The sequence below is a fragment of the Vipera berus genome (genome assembly GCF_964194415.1).
Source record: "Vipera berus genome assembly, chromosome: 16".
Lineage (NCBI taxonomy): Eukaryota > Metazoa > Chordata > Lepidosauria > Squamata > Viperidae > Vipera > Vipera berus.
Genome location: NC_138219.1, coordinates 9,992,914 through 10,011,217, shown reverse-complemented (window position 1 = coordinate 10,011,217; position 18,304 = coordinate 9,992,914). Strand labels below are relative to the sequence as shown.

The 18,304-nt window shown below is 57.8% G+C and overlaps 1 protein-coding gene across 1 annotated transcript; it reads right to left on the bottom strand.

Moving 5' to 3' along the window:
• Window positions 1-389: 389 nt before the first annotated feature.
• PEAR1 (platelet endothelial aggregation receptor 1) lies at window positions 390-14,857 on the bottom strand. The gene is made up of 22 exons (XM_081340602.1): window positions 14,648-14,857; window positions 10,145-10,246; window positions 9,839-9,946; window positions 9,613-9,713; window positions 9,132-9,224; window positions 8,609-8,855; window positions 8,078-8,201; window positions 7,671-7,807; window positions 6,072-6,284; window positions 5,741-5,915; window positions 5,542-5,662; window positions 5,066-5,229; window positions 4,693-4,795; window positions 4,386-4,532; window positions 3,983-4,111; window positions 3,635-3,763; window positions 2,913-3,125; window positions 2,625-2,731; window positions 2,148-2,232; window positions 1,925-1,987; window positions 1,418-1,642; window positions 390-540 (listed from the first exon to the last, which is right to left on the bottom strand). Exons 2-22 carry the CDS (start codon window positions 10,243-10,245, stop codon window positions 392-394), a joined length of 2,934 nt encoding a protein of 977 aa, XP_081196728.1. The 5' UTR covers window position 10,246; window positions 14,648-14,857; the 3' UTR covers window positions 390-391.
• Between the last annotated feature and the right edge of the window lie 3,447 nt (window positions 14,858-18,304).

Genomic DNA, 18,304 nt, shown 5'->3' with positions numbered 1-18,304 from the left:
CAGTCCCAGATCCAGCCCTTCTCCTTTTCCTGAAGGAAGCCGCAGGTCTCTCACTGGGAGGGGGGAGGTCTTCCTGCAATACCCCTCCCCGATTCCCCATTCTGCCGTTTGTAGGTTTTCCTGGAGGGACAAATGCTTCCTCTGGGCGACAAGTGGAGGGGGGGAGGACAGAGGCCCAGAGCCCAGGCCAAGGGCTTGCTCACCCCCCTCTTTGAAGCCCCCCAACACCTGATATCTGCCTCAGGTCTCATCCGCTGTCCTCCCCCCCCCCCCCGTTCCGTTGTTCATCTTGCCCCAAATGGCCGGGAGCCCCCAATGCGCCGGTCATCCTGGCTCCCGGTCCTTCCCTTGAGAAGCGTCTGGGAGAGGCAGCCACCAGCAGGCAGAAGCCTCACCGGGCTTGTCTTCGGAGTGGAGGGGATGGCGGGTAGTGCCGGACGGGGGGCACATCATAGTGGCTGGGGATGTGGCTATTTTTGGGAGAATCGTAGTGGTTGGGGGGCACGGCTGCAGTCGCCTGCGGGACGCCTTCTGCTGCGGCTAAAAGGGGGAGAGGAGAGGGAAAAAGAGGATGAAAGATGGAGCTGCAAACCAGGCCCTCCTTCCACGTCAGGCACTTCCGGACTCAACACCTGGAGCCCATAATTCGCACCAACCCATAAGACAAAGTTTCCCAAGCCCCCCCTCACCCTCAGGAACAGGGTTCACACAGCAGGTTAAGCCCCCCCCCCCGAATCCCTTTGTGACTCAGGGCGGCTTGGGTGAAGAGACAGAGGCAGACGTGGCACAGTTCAGGGGATGTCTGGCCCCGGAGAGAAGTCCCGGGCGCAGCAGAGCTTCCCTTTGTCCTGATGACCCTTGCAGGGTGCAGGTAGGCAGGGAAGGAGGTCTGCACTTCTGCAAGGCTGCCACGTCCTCCCCCTCTCCCTTTTTTTTTGGGGGGGGGAGAAAGGAATCCTGTTTGCCAAATGGACACCTTTTTATATTAGCGAATTTGGTTCTTAGGGCTGAGGACTTGCCATAAAAAGTGGGGCCTCCTGCTTTGTCTCATGGGCACCCATCAAAGGCCTCCTCCTCACGTCTGTAACCCCTGGGAAAGATCCCCCCCCCAAAACTGCCCATCCGTTGCAGACTTCACCTTCCCTCTCATCCAGCAAGACTTCTTTGAAAATGGAGGGGTTGTCCCCAAACGCAGGCAGGTTTATTTTTATGATTGTTGTTATTTTAAGCCGATCATTGTTAGCGTATCTTCTTGTACTGTAATCTCGGGGTGTTGGGGGGCTGAGGGGGTTTGTGTTTTGGAAAGACAGCAGGACCAGAAGGGCAATAAATGGAACTCCACCCTCGAACGGAAGGCTTTTGCTTCTAGGCGTGACCGCCACTCTCGGAGTGGGGGGCGCCCAGCCTTCATCCTTACCCGTACCTTCCTCTTCCTTGGCCTCAGAGCTGCAGGAGGGGTCCTCGAAGAGGCTGATCTCCGCGTAGGATTTCTCCCGCTTGGAGGAGGGGGGGGACTTCATCTCCATGTAGCTGCCCTCGGGCGCCTTCCCAGCAGGGCCGGGGCAGTCCTTGATGGTGGCATAGGGGTTCTCGCTGCTGAGGGAGCTGTCGCTGCGCCCCCAGGGCACCTCCTTAGCGTGCACTAGGAAGAAAAGAGGGCAGAGGTGGGCCACGGCATTTGCTGTGTCCTGCAAGCACAGCCAGGTGTCCTGAAGGCTCAGCCCAACCTCTCTGGGGTTGGGAAACGGGGACGACGCTGGAGAACCATCCTGGGCTGTTTCGGTGGACCAATGAGGTCCCCAAGCAACCTCACATTCTCCAGGGCCAAGGCACGCAACCAGCTGCCATATTCGACCACCTAGCAGCTCTCGTCTGCCAAGGGTCTCTGAGAAGTCCTGGAAAGTCCGCCTTTTTGACCCGTTACCTTGGCAGCGATATTTCCCCAGGCCGTCCGTGTAGCTGCAGCTGCGGTCTAAGTATCCACCCCCTGCAGAAGAGGCAGTTGTCCAATTAAGTGGGATTTGAGGTGGGGGGGTGATGTGCAAAAGGGGGAGGGGGTGGGATACTTAAGGGGGCAACCCAGTGTGGCGCTTTCCTCTCCCTGCTCAAACCTGCCCCCCTTCAGAGGACCACCTGCAGGTGCTCACCGTGGGCCGGACTGCCCTGGCGGTGCCTCCAGGCGCTGGGCAGGGTGGCGTTGCAGTCGGCCCCCTGCCAGTCCCGCTCCAGATTCTGCAGGTTGGAGAAAAGACGGCTCTGGGTTGCTGGTCGTAAAAGTTGGGGGAGGGAGGGGAGCAGGCAAAGCCTCTGAATCAGACAGGGCAGCCCCATTGCAAGGGGAAAGGGGGCAACTAATTCCAGGAAAATCAGGATATCCGGTTATAAACTGAGGAATGTCAACGGAAGGGAAAAAAAACTTTAATGCTTGCAAATTTTGAATACTTAGGGAGGTGGTGCGGATGGTAGGACAGGAAAGGAGCAGCTCTGGCACGGGTGCCCTGGGTGCCAACCCCTGCCCATCCAGACCTGCCTCTTTGTACCTATGGAGAGACCCCGTTATCGACCAGGGTGGGGTGTTTTCTGAAGGGGAGAAAAGGGTCCTGGGGGGGGAACGGGATCCTCACCTTGCCAGGCAAATCGGAGCTGCTTGGGATGGCGAAGCCGGGGGAGCAGGGCGAGAGGGTGTGGTAGCTGGGGTTCGAATAATAATGGGTGTAATTGGGCGACACGTCTGGAAAGAAGAGCCATTCATTCAAGCTAGCCTGCTTGGAAACTCCCTGTCATTTGCATTTGTGTCAGAAGAGTGCAGGCAACCCGGGCACAAAGCTTGGCACTCCCTGGCCGCCCCTCTAAGGGGTGCTGTCCCCCTCCTTTTTTAACTTGCTCCCAAACATCCTCCAGCCCCAGCTCACCAGGGACGACGTATTCCGAACTGCCGGTCCCTGTAGTGTAGGCCACGGAGACGTGCCGCTTCTCCTTCTCCTTCTGACACCGCCGGTAGCAGAAGAAAAACACCAGAACTGCCGCCAGCAAAGCGGCCAGGATGATAATGCCAATCATGGCCCCCAAGGAGCGGTCAATGGCTGGCGAGGCGGGAACTGTGGTGAGGGGGTGATCGGGGTGGCCTGTGAATCGTTTAATTGAGGAACAGAACATTCAGACGCAGCTTTCCTTAGGAGCTGGGGTCAGCCCCGCCTGTCCAGGGACCCTCCTGCCACACCTTGCCCTCTGGATCAGCTGTCTACAAACTTGGCAACTTTAAGACTTCTGGGAGTTGAAGGCAGCCATGTCTCAAACTTGCCAAGTTTGGAGACACCTGCTCTGGATGGTCAAAGCTCCCAGAATTAAATTTCCGCAGCAGAGGGGCCTCTGGCACATCCCCTGGCACAGCCTCTCCTTCTCTTTGAGGATGGAGATGGGAGAGAAAGAAGAAAGAAAGAAAGAAAGAAAGAAAGAAAGAAAGAAAGAAAGAAAGAAAGAAAGAAAGAAAGAAAGAAAGAAAGAAAGAAAGAAAGAAAGAGAAGGAAGAAAAATGGGCACCCCAATTCTTGGTTATTTTCACTTTGTTCATTCCTGGGCCTTGGCGCCCAGGGCCTCAAAGAGGAGTCTGGCGGGTGCAGGATGTCGCACTTACTGGTCTCACAGTGGGCCCCGGTGTATCCCGAGGGGCATGAGCAGGACCCTGTGCCTGGGTCACAGAAGGCCCCGTGCTGGCATTGGCACCGGGAGGTGCAGTTGTTGCCGAAGAAGCCGGAAGTGCACCCTTCAAAGAGATCGGATGGTTGGTATTTGTGGATCGTACCAATCCAGAAGATGGCATTCAGGGGGTGAGGTGGGGACCCCCTCAGAGTAGACTCAAATGGCACAATCCCAGCCAAGGGGTCCAGCGGGAGTCAGCCCCGTTCCTGGGCTCCCTCCCCCCATGCTGGAAGAGGGGCATCGTGGGATTTCTTGAGCTTGGCTTTGCGCCTGTCTGACTCACGTCGTGCGCAATCGCTGCCCATCCAGCCAGGCGGGCAGTCACAAGAGCCGTCCACAGGGTGGCAGATGGAGTGATTTGCACACTTGCAGGGCACAGAGCACTTCTTGCCGTAACGGCCCGGTTGGCAGGCTGCATTTGGGGCAGAGGTTGGTGAGAAGGGGAAGGGGAGGTAGGTCAGTCTGAGGGCAGGGATGGCGCAGCTCTGAGGAAGGATCAGCCGGAATTCACCTGTTGCCCTCAGCAGTAGACTGGCACTTTAGAGGCTTGTTGGCAGAGAGGTGGGTACTTCAGTTGGCAAGTGGGCTGTTTTTTCTCTCCCTCCCTGTCCCCTCCCCAGCAGAGGCCCGGGGTCTCCAGAGGGGGAGGGGGATTCTGCTGCCCCAGGGAAGACCGGTTCACTTACACCGCTGGCAGTTGGGCCCCCGGAAGCCTGGGGTGCATTCGCAGATGCCATCCTTGGGGGAACAGTTGGCCCCATTCTTGCAGGAGCACAGCTGGCGGCACTGCTCTCCCCACAGGCCCTCCGCACAGGGCTGGCTACAACGAGGTCCTGGGGAGAAGGAGACGGTCCCAGGTCAGTGCATGCCCCACATCAATGGGGCTGCAGAGGCTGCTGGGGTCCAGTTCAGAAGAATCTGAACTCACCATCCGTCAGCAAGTGGGACTGAAGCCCCCAAGGTCTGACCCAACCCACCCAGCCTCCTCCTGACCTGTCCATCCAGGCCGGCAGCGGCATCGTCCGGAGACGGGGTCGCAGCCAGCAGCATTTTCACAGAAACACCTCCGAGTGCAGCCCAGGCTGAAGAACCAATCCTGAGCAAGAAGGAGGGGGAGAGAAGGAAGAGCAGCGGTTGGCCGGCAGCCAGTGGACTGATAGGGTCTCCTGCTGAGGAGGGGGTTGGGCTAGAAGGCCTCCGGAGTCCCTTCCAACTCTGACTTTGCCACTCAAGACCTGGTCGCAGCCACCACCAAGGACTTCTTCTCCAGGAAGGCTGCCCTGGGGGGCCGCCCAGAGGCAGATCCTTCGGGGAGAGTCAGCCCAAGAGCCAGCCGGGCTGCCGTCCGAGCTCTTTTTCCTCTCACCGGGCACGGCTGCCTGCAGCGGCTGCCTTGCCACCCAGCCGTGCAGGTGCATCCTCCGTCGATGGGATCACAGGTCGCTCCGTTGCCACAGAGGCAGGTTTGGTTGCAACTGGCACCCCAGGTGCCTGCAGAGCAGGGGGCAGAACAGTCTGCTCCCTGCCAGCCTGGAAGGAGGAGGAGAAACAGAGGGGAGGGGGAGATTCACAGAAGACCTTCCCATTTTGTTCTTCCCCAGAACGATGGTCCACCTTCTTGGGTAGACACAACCAGACGATCCAATTCTACCTGATTGTAACGCTCCAGTAACAGTCTGCATTTTGCAAGTCTGAAAGTGCAACTCTCCCTAGGAACTTGTGAGCCTCTTTAGCCATCGTGCAACTGGGGCTCAGCCATCTTTCATCTGACTGTTCCCCAAGCAGCATCTCTTTGCCTGCCTCCCAAAGTCTCACCCACGCACCATCCCAGCGATGTCCTACCTTCCTTGCAGAAACAGGTCCCATCCACTGGAGAACAGCCCAAGGCATTTTGGCAGTTGCACTCCTGAGAGCAGTTCACCCCAAAAGTGTCATCTGGGCAGGGGCTGGAGCAGTGCTTGTCCTGCCCAAGGTAAAAGCAGTCAGGGGGTCCAGCTGAGCCCCAGAAAACGCCCCCCTCCAGTCTCCAAGAGGTACTCACTGTATAGCCAGGTGGGCAGCTGCAGTGCCCCGTCTCTCCGTCACAAGTGCCCCCGTTCAGGCACATGCAGGGATCCTGGCACCTGAGGCCGTGGGATCCACGAGGACACGTCTCGTTGCAGTAGAGGCCGGCCCATCCTGCCTTGCAGGAGCATTCCCCAGAGATGGGGTGGCAGCTGTGAGGATAAACAGAGAAGTGATGCCCTTCCAGTGGGCTTATCCTAAGGAACTGATTTCCCTACTGGGACCACTCCAATCTATCCTGTCCACCAGGTGTGGGGAAGGCGGGCAGGGTCAGTGCCTCAAGGAAACAAGGGCACCTCCAGACTGACCTCTGTGTGTGCTGAGGATCGCAGAGACAAGGAAACTGACAACTGAGGCCGTACAGCCCAGGAAGACATTTGCGCTCCTCACAGCGACTGCCATAGAATCCAGCTTCGCACAAGCAGCCCCCGCTGATGTGAAAGCAGTGGCCCCCGTTGGTGCAGTCACAGGTCTCGTGGCAGTCCTGTCCGTATTTGCCGATGGGACACTTTTCGCGGCATCTTGGGGAGGGAAGGAGCAGGAGGATGAAGAATAGAAAACAGGTGCATCTTCCAGTTGGTCAACCGCTGGCTTAGAAAATGGACTCACCAAAGTCAACACAACCCATAAAACCGTGGTGGGGGGGTGAGGAAAGTCTGTCACAGGCCCACCACCACCACTGCAAGAGGGATCCTCTTGACCCTGATCATGCCAAGCCCAAGGAACCAAGAATGAGACACGGGATCACTTCTGAGTACTCTTTATAGCTGTTCACTTACAGACGGAATTTTGCCAGACTAAAGTAACTCTCCGCTTAGCTATAGAGATACTCCATGAATCCTAGAGAGGCCCCACCTTCGCCCTCTTCCTGCCTACCAGAGATTCCAGGCTGTGCCCTTTGGGAAGCAGCCCCTCCCTCCTGCGACTCCAGACTACATTCCAGCAGAGATCTACAGGGAATTCTCTCCAGGATGGGCTTGGCCTGGTCCGACTGCCAACAGCATTGCACAACCTTTAGAGAGCCATAAGTGCTCTTCCCCGCCAGCTCTTCCACATCATTCTCGGACTTGGAGAAGTGGCTGCCTCCATCTTCCCCAGAAGCGTCTTCCCCATTGTTTGCAATTCCTGGGCTGCAGCAGCAGCGTTTCCTTCCTCTTGCAGTTTAGGGGGAAACACGGACTTGTCCGCTAACCGCAGTCAACCTAATTGGCAATGGGCTTCCTCCATGAATGTTGACTGGGTTTACAAAGGGCTGTTGCTACTTTTAGCTGAGACGGGGCGACTGGCCTTGGCAGACAGGCAGGACACCCCCGGGGAAGAGAGCCCAGTCAATGACAACTGCAGCTGGGCCAAAACTGCCGCGGGTGGCCACGGGGATCGTGCCAGGCCTCAAGTGGCCGGTGCAGCTAAAGACAGGAGGTCAGTTTGGTGGGAGGAGAATCCTCCCCTTGGGGGATCCCTGCAGGCCGCACAGTTGATCTCCAAAACAGATGCGTAACAGGGGTCCTTCACCTCTGTGGAAAACATTTTCTTTCTCAAGCTGCTGCTATTGTTAGGAAATTTAGGCGGAATGTGACTTTTTTGTACTGAAATTGTGTGTCCTGCATTTTGCTTTTAGAAGAACACTTTCTTTGCTCTGTTCTCAGTGTGAAATGTCTCGTGTCCTCCTGTATCTTAGTTTCTACTTTCTGATGCTCTTCGTGGACCTTCTTTGAACCTATTCCAGTTTGTCTGGATCCAAGGCCCAGATGCAGGACCTGAGAAGGGGTTTTAACCAAAATGGAACCGGGTCACTTCATTCCAGAGAATCAGAAATGATACCTGCCATCCTCAGCTGGCTGGTGGCCTGCAAAGACCATCATGAGGGTCTTTGTGAAGACCCCCACATCTGCAGAGGGGATACTCACTCCTCTCCCAGGTAGCCCGGGGCACAACGGCACTGGCCCAAATCAGGATCGCACTGGCCTCCGTTGTGGCACCGGCATTCTTCCTGGCAGCTGGAGCCAAAGCGCCCAATGGGGCATCGGGTGGAGCAGATGTCACCCTGTGGGAGGAAAGAGGTCAGAAACTGCCTGGAGGGAGATTCAACCAACAATGTGTGTCCAAATGGCAGGGAGATTTTGTCACATCCAACTGTGTTGTCAAACAGCCTTTCCTCCATTCCGTGCCTCTGTTCCCATAAATAAGAAGGTAGAATTGACCCCAAAGAATTGGGTTTTTTCCAGCCCCACTGCAAGGGGTTGGAGAAGGCTTCTGGTTCAGAGGTTAGAGGCTGGGGGTCCACCTCCCTGTCCCTGCCCACCCAACCACCTACCGTCCATCCAGGGGGGCAGGCACATTTGCCGGAGAAGGGGGGATGGCAGACGCCCCCGTTCTGGCAGGGGCAGTAGGCTGGACACTGGAACCCATGGGTGCCGTTGGAGCAGGGGGTCTCGCAGCTGGAAGAGAGAGGGAGGGGAGGGGCATCTAGAGGACGGACTCAAGGCCACCGTTGGTATCAAGGAACTTGTGACCCACTTTGGGAGGAAATGAGCCTCTCGGAGACCTATTCTGTGTCCAAGCCTACTGTGCTGTCCATTACGGACAATCAGAGCAGCCTCTTCTAGACCTCCCCAAACGTTTTACACCCCCCCCCCAGCTGGTGCAAAACTTAAGTGTGTCTAGAGGGGATCCCTGAGGTACATTACACCCTCTAGTCCAACCTAAGTTAAGTGATTCCATTTAGTCGATCTCCTGCAATTTCTGGTGCTGAAAAACTCAGCAGTGATGTTGCTATGATGCCCCCATGTCTCTGGTGCTGCCTTCCCAGAATGCCCCAGCCCAACATTTCTGCCCCGACACTCACTGTGGCCCTGCATAGCCGGGAGAGCAGAGACAGGCGCCGGTCACGTGGCTGCAGCCCGCTCCATTCTGGCAATGGCAGTCCAGCTGGCATCCTTGGCCATAAGTCCCTGTGGCACAGGGCTCTTGGCACTCCTGCCCACGGTAGCCAGGGGGACAAGCGCAGGCCCCAGTCAGGGGGTCACAGCTGCCTCCGTTCGAGCACGTGCAGAGGCTTTGGCAGTTGGGCCCCCAGGATCGCTCACTGCATTCTGGAAGCAGAAAGAGAGGCCGTGCACTCCTCCAGGTCTCCTGGGGCCTTGATCCAACCTGCTTCTAAGATCATTGGCTGCCCTCTTGAGAAGGGCGGGCAGCTCTGGATCCCCTTGCCCAAAGTCTATGTCAGTCAAGTGCCCTGAATGAGCAGGTCTAGACAAGGGGGAGGCCTGCCCAAAGGCTGCTCTAATTCCTGATGCTCTTTGTGGATCCCACCCATGCCCCCAGGTCTTTCTTTTTGAGCTCTGGACTGGCTCAAGGGGGTGACTCACCACTGGAGCAGTCTGCGCCCCTCCAGCCTTGCTCACACTGGCACTGGTCTGGAGCCACACACCGTCCGTGCACGCACTCCTGGGCACACCGAGCTGCAGCCGAGAGGGGAGAAAGAGCATCACCGGCCAGTCCCTGCCCGACTGTGTGAGGACCTGCAGAACTGCTTCCCCCAGGTCCGCAGGGGCTAAGCAAAGAATTAAAGGCTCACACCCCTCCTGAGCTCAACGCCAGGGACAAGAAATTCAGGCCGTTGGCTCAACAGAAATGCAGAAACAGCTTGCTGTTGACGGCTTCCCGGATCTTTTGATATTTCCCAGTCTACTTTCTGGCCCTGGGGTCTCCTGGTAGTCTCCCATCCCATCCCATCCCTTTCCAGGCCTGGCCCTGCTCTGCTTCCTGAGGCTTTGTGTGCAGACTGTCTTCCCTCCTGCAGGGGCTCCACAGAGGGGAATCGCTGGGGGGCGGGTTAGAAGGGCTTACGGACACAGATGTTGTTGCTCTCATAGAAGCCCTCGCAGCACTGATGGCGTCTTCGGTAGTCTACTTTGACGCCTTGCCGGTAGGCCGTCTTGTACAGGACTCTGAAAGCGCCAAGAGAAAAGGCTGCTGGGCACCGGGAGAGACTGGGGTTCTGCGCCACAGCCCAGCCAAGGGCTCCAGCCCTGCCGGGGGGGGGGAGCATTCAGGTGGGAGAGGTCCTGCTCACCTGTATGGAGGGCAGGTCTTCGCCCGCAGCCACGCCAGGCTCCTGCAGGGCTCCTTGGACTCCTGGACGAAGGGCTGCACGAAGGACTCCTTGGAGACGGTGGTGAAACTGGGGGGAACAGCAGCACAACCTTGGATGCTCACCCACCACTCAAATGCTGGGGGCTGACGTCCGATGAGGGGAGAAATGGGGAAAGGAGCTCTTTCCCCCCAAAATTTTTTTGTTGGGGGGGAATGGCCTCTTCCTAAAAATGGGGGAGGGGGTACACTGAGTCACCCCCCTCTTTGCATTCCAAGGGCGTCTCACCTTTCCCAGTAGCTGCAGACATTGGGGTCATTGGAGCTGAGCAACAGGGCCCGATCCACCTGCAGCCACAGCACCAGCAGGGAGTAACGGTAAGCCATCATCCTGAGAGGTGGGAACAAAAAGGGGTTTATGGTGACCGCAAAGACCTTTGAAGTGATTGAAGTGAAGATGTCGTCCCTTTGGCATCTTTCCAGCGCGATGTCCACAAGCACAGGAACGCCTGTGGGAAAACAGGGAGCCTCGCAGAGCAGGGGCTTTCTAGGACCCGGGCTGGACAAACACGAGGACCCCAAACGGTCTTGTCCTTGGCACTCCCTCCCCATGGAACAGGACAGGCCGTCTCCAAGGAGTTTGGATGTTGGAACAGAGCTATCCAACAAGCACGGATGAGCAGAGAAGGAGGGGGATGTGGTTCTCTGAAGGACTGGAGATGCTGAAGCGGAAGACCTGAAGTGTGGCAGGCAGTGTCAATAGAAAATCAGATTTTCCTTCTTTTTTCCCCCCTGTTCCTTCATTTCCAAGGTCCCAGTTCAGAGAAACGGAGAAGGTTTCAGTTTGAAACAAAAGCTGGAAGACCATCGTGGCTCTGGAAGGCAGCCACTGTGATTTTAAGTTTGAAGGCCCCCTCCTTTCACAGACTTAATCTGCCACAAAGTTTTTGCAACTCTGGAATCGTTTTCCTAAGCCCAGGCCTGACCACTGACCCCGGGCAGTTTCTCACGGCTGGAGGCAGCCGGCACTTTTCCACATAGGAAAACTCTGCTGACTTGAATGGCGCCAGACAAGCTCCTGTTACCAAGCATTGGTTCCCACTGCTGGCAGTGAAAGAGTTAAGCCTCCTCCACTCTCTGGACGTGCTCCCCCCTCCATTCCCCCCCCTCTGGCAACAGAGCAGAGCAGCATCCATCCACTCGGTCCAATTCTCTTCCTCCCCTTTGCTGAGGCAGCAAAGTTTGGCAACCCCTTCCTGGCTGTTCCCAGGTCCCTCCTCCTGCCGTGGGCTGGGTCTCCCAGGAGCCCCGAAAGGAGGGCAAAAACATGGGTTGGGGAGGGGAGGGGAGAGCCTGGCCCTCCCTCTTCTGCATCCCTCCCAATATTTGCACCCAAATGTCTGGAGACGCATCCCTGCCTGTGAGCTGGGAGGTTTCACCAAAATGCAGCCGGACACAGGGCAGAACTAGAGGCGACGGTTGAGGGACCCCCTGGCACAGGAAGCCCAGCAAAAGTCAAATCCCGCCATCCGTGGAGAGCACCACCCGAGCCCAGCAAGGCTCCTCCTCTGCCAAGGAGGGCTAGTTTGCTTGGCCTTCCCGCACGTCCAGTCCAGAGACCACCCGTGTCTCCAGGAACATGAAGAGGAGGCGAAGGAGAAGCCTCTCCCCCCATTCCTGGCCAAGCTGCAAACGAGAGTCCCTGGGGAGGGGCGGGCTGCTTGGATAGAAACCGAAGACAGGCGGGGCCGTTCGGAGGCTTCTCCGAGTCTTGGGGAGCCTGTGGGGGCCATGCATGCAGCCCACGCATGTCTTGGCAAGCGGGACTAGACTGGAGGGCCCTTCTCAAAAGGCAGTCTGGGGCTGCCCTCTCCCCGGATCCAGCCCATCTGAGGACTTTCCCCCAGGAAGGAATCCAGTTCTATCTCTTCTAGCAAGGGTGTCCCTTTCACAGCTGGGGCTACACAGAGCTCGGCAAAGGCCCACAGCTCGCCCTCTCCCACATTGCCAGGAGCAGCCTCACCTCCAAACAGCTGTGGCTCCCTTTGCCGCCCTGCCAGTCCCCCACTACAGATGCTCTGCCTGGATGGGGCTCATCCGGATGGCCTCAGCCCCAAAGGCCGCCCTCCTCCAATGCAACTCAATGAAGCGCACACACGCTCTGCTGCTTTGCCTGGCTGCAAGCAGGAAGCGTCCCTGATGCTCTGCAGATGGAAAGTGTGGGAAATGGAGCCGATCTCTCCTTGGCAAGCCCCTCCACGTGTGGGGCAGGCAGAAAGGAGGACAGGCAACCCGCCTCACCTCAAAAAGGAGGCGGCCCCTGGGTGGTGCTGGCTGGGGGACGTGGCTTGCACCGGATGGGGGACCACCAGGTGATCTTTGGGCTGCAGGGTAGAGTAGGAGGCTGAAAAACAGTCTGCCGAGGAAAATAAAGGCTGCAACAGGCTGAATATAGGAAGCTTCTTTGCACAGAGGTTCGTGCAAATGTCCCAGAGCGCCTTCTGCTCTCACCACTGCTCTTTATCACCATTTCTGCAGGCAGGATAAACTACAGAAATGCGGCATGTGCCCCCCCCAGTTTCACTTTCTTCAAGCAAGGAAGAGCTGGGTGGGCTGAACGTTAAAGGCTGGGGTTTCAAAAGAGAGAGAGAGAGAAGGGGAGAGAAGGATGCACAGGACGGAGAGCATCAACCCACAGCTGGGAAGATTGGCTGTCAGGCCTGTGCTGAGCTCCTGCACGGCCGGTGGGGGGCTGCGGGGGTGGGGGAGAGGCAGGAGCAAAGCTGGTTTGAATTAAAGCTGCAGCCCAGAGCATCCCTGCGTGGGAAGCGGGGAAGCCAGAACGGACTTGATTGCAGGAAGAGGAGGGGGTGTCTTGGGGGCTGCAAGGTCCAGTCTGGGCTCCCCTCCTCCCTGTCTCCTCATGGGTGGGGGCTGTTTGTCCCGGGGGGGGCGCTTGCAATCCCTGATCTCTCCAGAGTCTCAAGACACAAATGGACCCACAAAGAGCAGGAATGCCATGGCGTGCCAGGGGAAGGGTGGCCACCCGGCAGCCTTTGCAAATTCAGCCCTGGCAGAGACGGGATTTGGTCACCTGGGAGTTGTTTGCCAAAAGGAGGCAGGCGGGGGTTTTCTCTGCCCCTCAGAAGAGGGCACTCCGGTCCTGGGTTCAAGACCCAGAGAAGAGCATGTAGGACGGCGTTTCCCGAGGCTTCGGAGGGAGACGTTTTGAAGCCCTAGGGCTCCTCGTCCCCTCTGCAGCTGCCTCGCGGCCTGGGCCTGTCCCCATGACTTCATCGCAGGAAAACGCTGCGTCCAGCCACAGCAGGAGAGGAAACAGGCAAGAAATTGGCAGGAAAAGGGTGTTTGCCAAGCACACGCAGGGCAGGCGTGGCGGGCGTGACATCTGGGGTGCCTCAGTGCACAGCCCGGCACGGGCACCCCAGAGGGTCACCAGATGAGTCCCCATCCCCAAAAGAACAGCTGTGCCACCAATTCAAAAATTGCCCCTTCTCCCCAAACACCATAGCGGTGCCGGCCCCCGTTCTGAAGGCAGGAGAGGTGAGCAGATGCCCCCTTGTTTGTCCCTCCCAGGTTCCCCTCTTTCCTGCCCCACAGATAGGAAGCTCCTGTTTACACCCCTGAAGCCTCAACGCCCCCGTCCTGCTTCCTGTTTATCAGAAAGGAGCAAGGAGGCCGGGCGAGGCTTGAAAGGCACGCTGGACCTGGCTCTCCGGGGGTCACTCTAGGCTCCACGGCCCACAGCATGCTTGCAGTGGGGGGTGGGGGAGGAGGCCCAACCCAGACTGAGAAGAGAGGCAGACCTTTTTCCTGGGACCCTCTTTCAGTCGGATAATTTTGCTACTTCCCAGCCTAACCAAGAACTCCCAACCCAGTTTGACTCTCCTTACCTTCTCGGCCAAAATAACCCCAAACAACCCCCTCCTTCCCTCCTGCTCTTTGCAGCCCCCCCACCCCAAAGTGATCCTCAGGGAGAACAGGTCCCTCTGAGGCTGATTTCTGTTTGATCCCCGGAGGGCTCGGCAGGGCTTTCCCACTGGCGAGTCAGGGCCTGTGGTTTCCCAAGAGTCCTGCTGCCCAGAGATTACCGTCTCTGGTGACACCGCCGGGCTTTTTTAGGTGGTGCGTCAAACTAAGCCTTCGCCACAAATGTGAAGCTTCATCTAGGAAACAGATGCATTTGCAATGGATGAGTAATGGACGCTGGAGGGAATTGAACCCAGGACTTCCTCGACCCCATCCAGCGCATTTGGGAACTGATGCTATTTGCTAGAACTGGGGGCAGAAGGCAAAGTCTTAGAGGATTCCGGGGGGGGCAGACCCAGAGGTCCCAGCGCATTCTTGAAGCTCCCATCAGCTCCCTTGTCAGCCTCTCTGTCCCTCCCTTACCACACAAGGAGACCCTTTCACACGTACAACATCCACTCTGGCTTCAGACAAGCAGCTCTTTGGCAGACTCCTGTTCTCGAGGAGACCCCAAGTGGGCAGGGGTCCAAGGGACACTTCGGGCAGGCCACACCCTGACTGAAAGGGTGGCGGCGTCTTTGGGGAAAGGGATAACATCCCAGAAGAAAAAGGACGTTACCTCACATGCCAGCAGCTCCAGCTCTGTCTGCCTTGAGGAGGACAGTCTCCTGGGGTTGGCCAAAGCAAGAGCAGTCCGGCCAGAGGCCCCCTTCCAAGCTCAGCTCTGATTGGCAGCTGAGCTCTGTGCCTGGGCATCCTTGCAAGCCGAGCATTAGGGTCTCCACGTCCGCCCCGCAATTCTTACCTCCGTGAGCTTCTGGTGTGGGTCCACCAAGGGACTCTGGGGGTGCCGGCGGTGGGCTGCTCGTTCTCACGGCTCCTCAGCCAGGAGCCCCTCCTGTCCAGCAAGTGGCCAGAACTGGTCCCAGCCGGGGAGGATGGCCGAGAGGGACATTCTGGCCCTTCGGGGTCTGCCTCCCTCCTTCAGGATCTTCCCAGGCTGAGTCGGGTGGCCGATCGCAAGAGAAGTGTGAACATGCGATGGGAGAGGAGGGGGGGACACGGAGGCAGGAAGGGGCCGGGTTCATCTGGCGCCTTCAGGAAGCTTTGACGAGGAAGTTGAATGGAGAGAAACAGCAACAACAACAAAAAAAGTAATTTTTTTTGGCAAGAAAGCCAATCGCTTGGAACATGCAAACTATGTCCTGGGAAGTTTGTCTGAAAGAGGAGATTCCCACCCATCTCTGCCCAGCAGTCGGTGGGCAAGATCCGCAAGATCCAGGGTGGCCAAGGGAACCCGGGGGGGGGGGTGGTGTACAGCACCCCTCCCCCATCCTGCAGAGCTAGGCATGGACGGTAGAGACCCTGGTGGACGTCAGGGACGCCCATCCAGTCCCAAAGGTAGGACTGGGCAGAAACTGACCCAACAATACTGCTTTGATCCATGGAGTTAAATGTTTGACCCAGCAATTCGGGGAGGGGGCTTTTCCTGCGGCCTGCCAAAGGAAAGCTACACACAATCAGGGGTGCCCTTTAAGGACTGCTAGAGCTCAGCACCTGGAACAGCTCCCAACAGTGTCCTCAATGTCCCAGCCAGCCAAGCCCCCTTCGGTAAACCTGTCCCCAATACTCCCCTCTCGGTGGGTCCCCGAGAGGAGTGGTGGTCTCTCGGAGGATGTGGCTGTGAAGGGAGGGGCCGGGATTGGTGGAGGGGGTAATGGAGAGGTGGCGAGGCTTCAGGACCAGTTGTACTAACAAAGGAGAATATTTGTAGCTTGGGTGTGAAATGAGGGGTCCTTGGTGCTCTCTGAGCTTGGTGGTTTCCTTGCAGACGTTTCATTTCCCGACTAGGTAATACCATCAGTGCTAGTTTGAAAGCAAACAGCACTCCTTGCTGGCCCTGATGATGTTACCTAGTTTGGGTAATGAAACGTCTGCAAGGAAACCAGCCAGCTCAGGGAGCATCTCCACCAGTTGTCTCAGCCTCCACTAGAGGGCAGCACTGCCACCCAGGCCATGCCCACCTCTGGTGCCCGCTGGGCTGAACCCTGGAGGGGATGCCCGCAACACCTCTCTCTCCGTCTCCAGGGCCCAGTTCCTTCTTAGCTTGCCAGGATCATTCTGGGGGGGGGGGTCTTACCTACGTCCCCAAACTCTACTGGGCCCATGTCCCCCTCACGGCCATCAGAGGGTCTTCTTGCCCCTGGACCTTCAGCTCCCAGACCAGCCACTCCAGCCGCTCTCCTGCTTCCCCAGTGGCTGAGGACAGATGTCAGCCCCCCCCTTCCTAACCGCTTCCCCCCTCAGCCCAAGAACTCCGTGGCTGGTAACGATTCCCACATTCCAGCGGTGCTGCCTCTCTGCAAGGCGGCCATTAGTTACAATTAGCCTGGCAGAAGGGGAGGGGGCTTGATGGATGGGCTTCTGGACCTTTCATGGCGGCGGAGGGAGAAGAGGAAGAAGGCCATCAGAGGGCCATCATGCCCCCGGGAGCATTTCGGGAGCTCAGCCAGCTGCTCCACACCTCTGAGGCTTCCTCACCCCTCCCCAGCGCTTCCTGCCCCCCCCCAGCAAAGAAGACTTTCCTTCTAAGGTCCTTAGTGATGGGGGGGGGACATTAAGGAAGTGGAGAATCAGCCCCCAGGGGCAGAAAGGGGGGGCAGAACCCCCTTGCAGTTCTGGCTGCAGAATGCCCAGAGGCCACTCCTGCAGGTGAGATTACCTGACAGCTGTTACCTGTGGCAACCTCTTTTTCTCCTCTGCTGGCTGCTCTTCTGGTGCTGCTAGTGCATGAGGTGGCGACAGTGGAGGGCTGGGAAGTGGGGCAGAGAGCCTCCCCAAAGGGCCTGCTGCACCCCCAGCTCTCTTCTGCTAAAGGCAAGCGAAGCCCCTTCCTCAGCACTTCCAAGCCCCCCCCCCCCCCGGCATATCTTAGTGGGATCTGGCTGTCTCTGCAGTGACTCTCTATCCCTGCAAGGCATCCTCCCCGTTTCCTTTGGCCAAGGAAAGCTGTTTCTCCCCAACTCACCCTGTTTCCTGGTTACCCAGAGCAAAATGAGGGCATCAAGACTGGCAAGGATGCCCCTTCTTTCTTTCCTGAAGCCCCTCCACCCCCTCCTGCCCCCCTCCATATCAGGGCCCAAGGGAAGCCCCCTCTTTAATTTCCCCTCCCTCCCTCTCCCCTTCTCTTCCCTCCAGTCCCCGGTGTGGCTTTGTGTCATTTATCAATACCACGAACTCAGCCAGGAGATGCACTCTGAAATGCAACGCCATCCCTGCTCCTCTCCATGGGGTCTTTTCCCCCCCCCAGCCCAGGGATGGCGAAGGAGGGGAGGAAGATCCATGCCGGCTGGCGTGGCTGCCAGGGCAGTGACGGCGGAGAACCTTCCCAGGGGCTGAATCGAGTTTCACCCGCGTCTGCCTGGGCAGAGAGAAGAGCAGGGATGGACAGAGAGAAGCCCTGGGGCTCATCTGGAGCTTAGCCAGAGGCCCTGCTGGTACCCACTTTCGGGGGCTTTGGGGAAACGCCCACAGCTGGTTACGGGGCCACCAAGGTGCAGCTGGTCTCCTGAAATGCCAGGGGCCGGTGATCCTTGCTCCTTTCTGACCCACAACTGAGCAACAATAGTCCTAGAGCCTTCGTGGCCCCCAAACACCCGGCTTCTGTCCTGGATGCCAATTGCCAGCTTGCCAAGTTTGGCCCAAGGATGTCAAGAATCACTTCCACAATCTGAGGGAGCAGCTGCTTGCCATGCTGTGGAGGTTCCCCTTGGGGTTGGCAGGAATCTCCTTGTGGGTCCAGGTTTTGGGCACCCCTCCTGCAGTGGGTCCCCGTTCTGCCCCTGAGTGGGACGGAAGGTCTGCTGGCACCACCACCCCCGTCTCGCCTTTGGCGACAAGCACTCCGATGAAATCAATTCTGCCCCATTAGAGCCCCCTCCAGGCCGCGCTGAGCCCAGCTGGGATGACTCTCAGCCCCCATTACCCCACAGATGTGATTACCGAGGATTCAATAAGGCCTTTGATTAGATGAAGGTGTGCTTTTTGTTTGGGGGGGGGAGCAATCACTCTTCCCGTCACCCCCAATCAGCTGAGAAAGGCAGAGACATGGCCAGCAGCTGAATCTGAAGAATCTACCCAGACCTGGTGGGCAGGAGGACCAGGCGCTGCCCTCAGCATCTTTGCACGGGGGGGGGGGGTTGCTAAGGGGTGGGGAGGCAAGGGGAGAGCTGCGGAAGAGGAGGAGACCCTTGTCCTTTGAGGTGACCTGGCAGACTCCAAGGAAAGCCACTTTTGGGGGGGGGTCTGGGATGAATAATCAGAGAAAGAAGCGAAGATGAACTGGATCCCTCCTGCCTTGAGACCAGACAGATCCCTGGAAGAGATCACTCAGAAAGAGCCTCCAGGTCTGGCCTCTCATTCCAGAAATGGAAAAATAGATTTTGGTTACAGGAAGATTCGG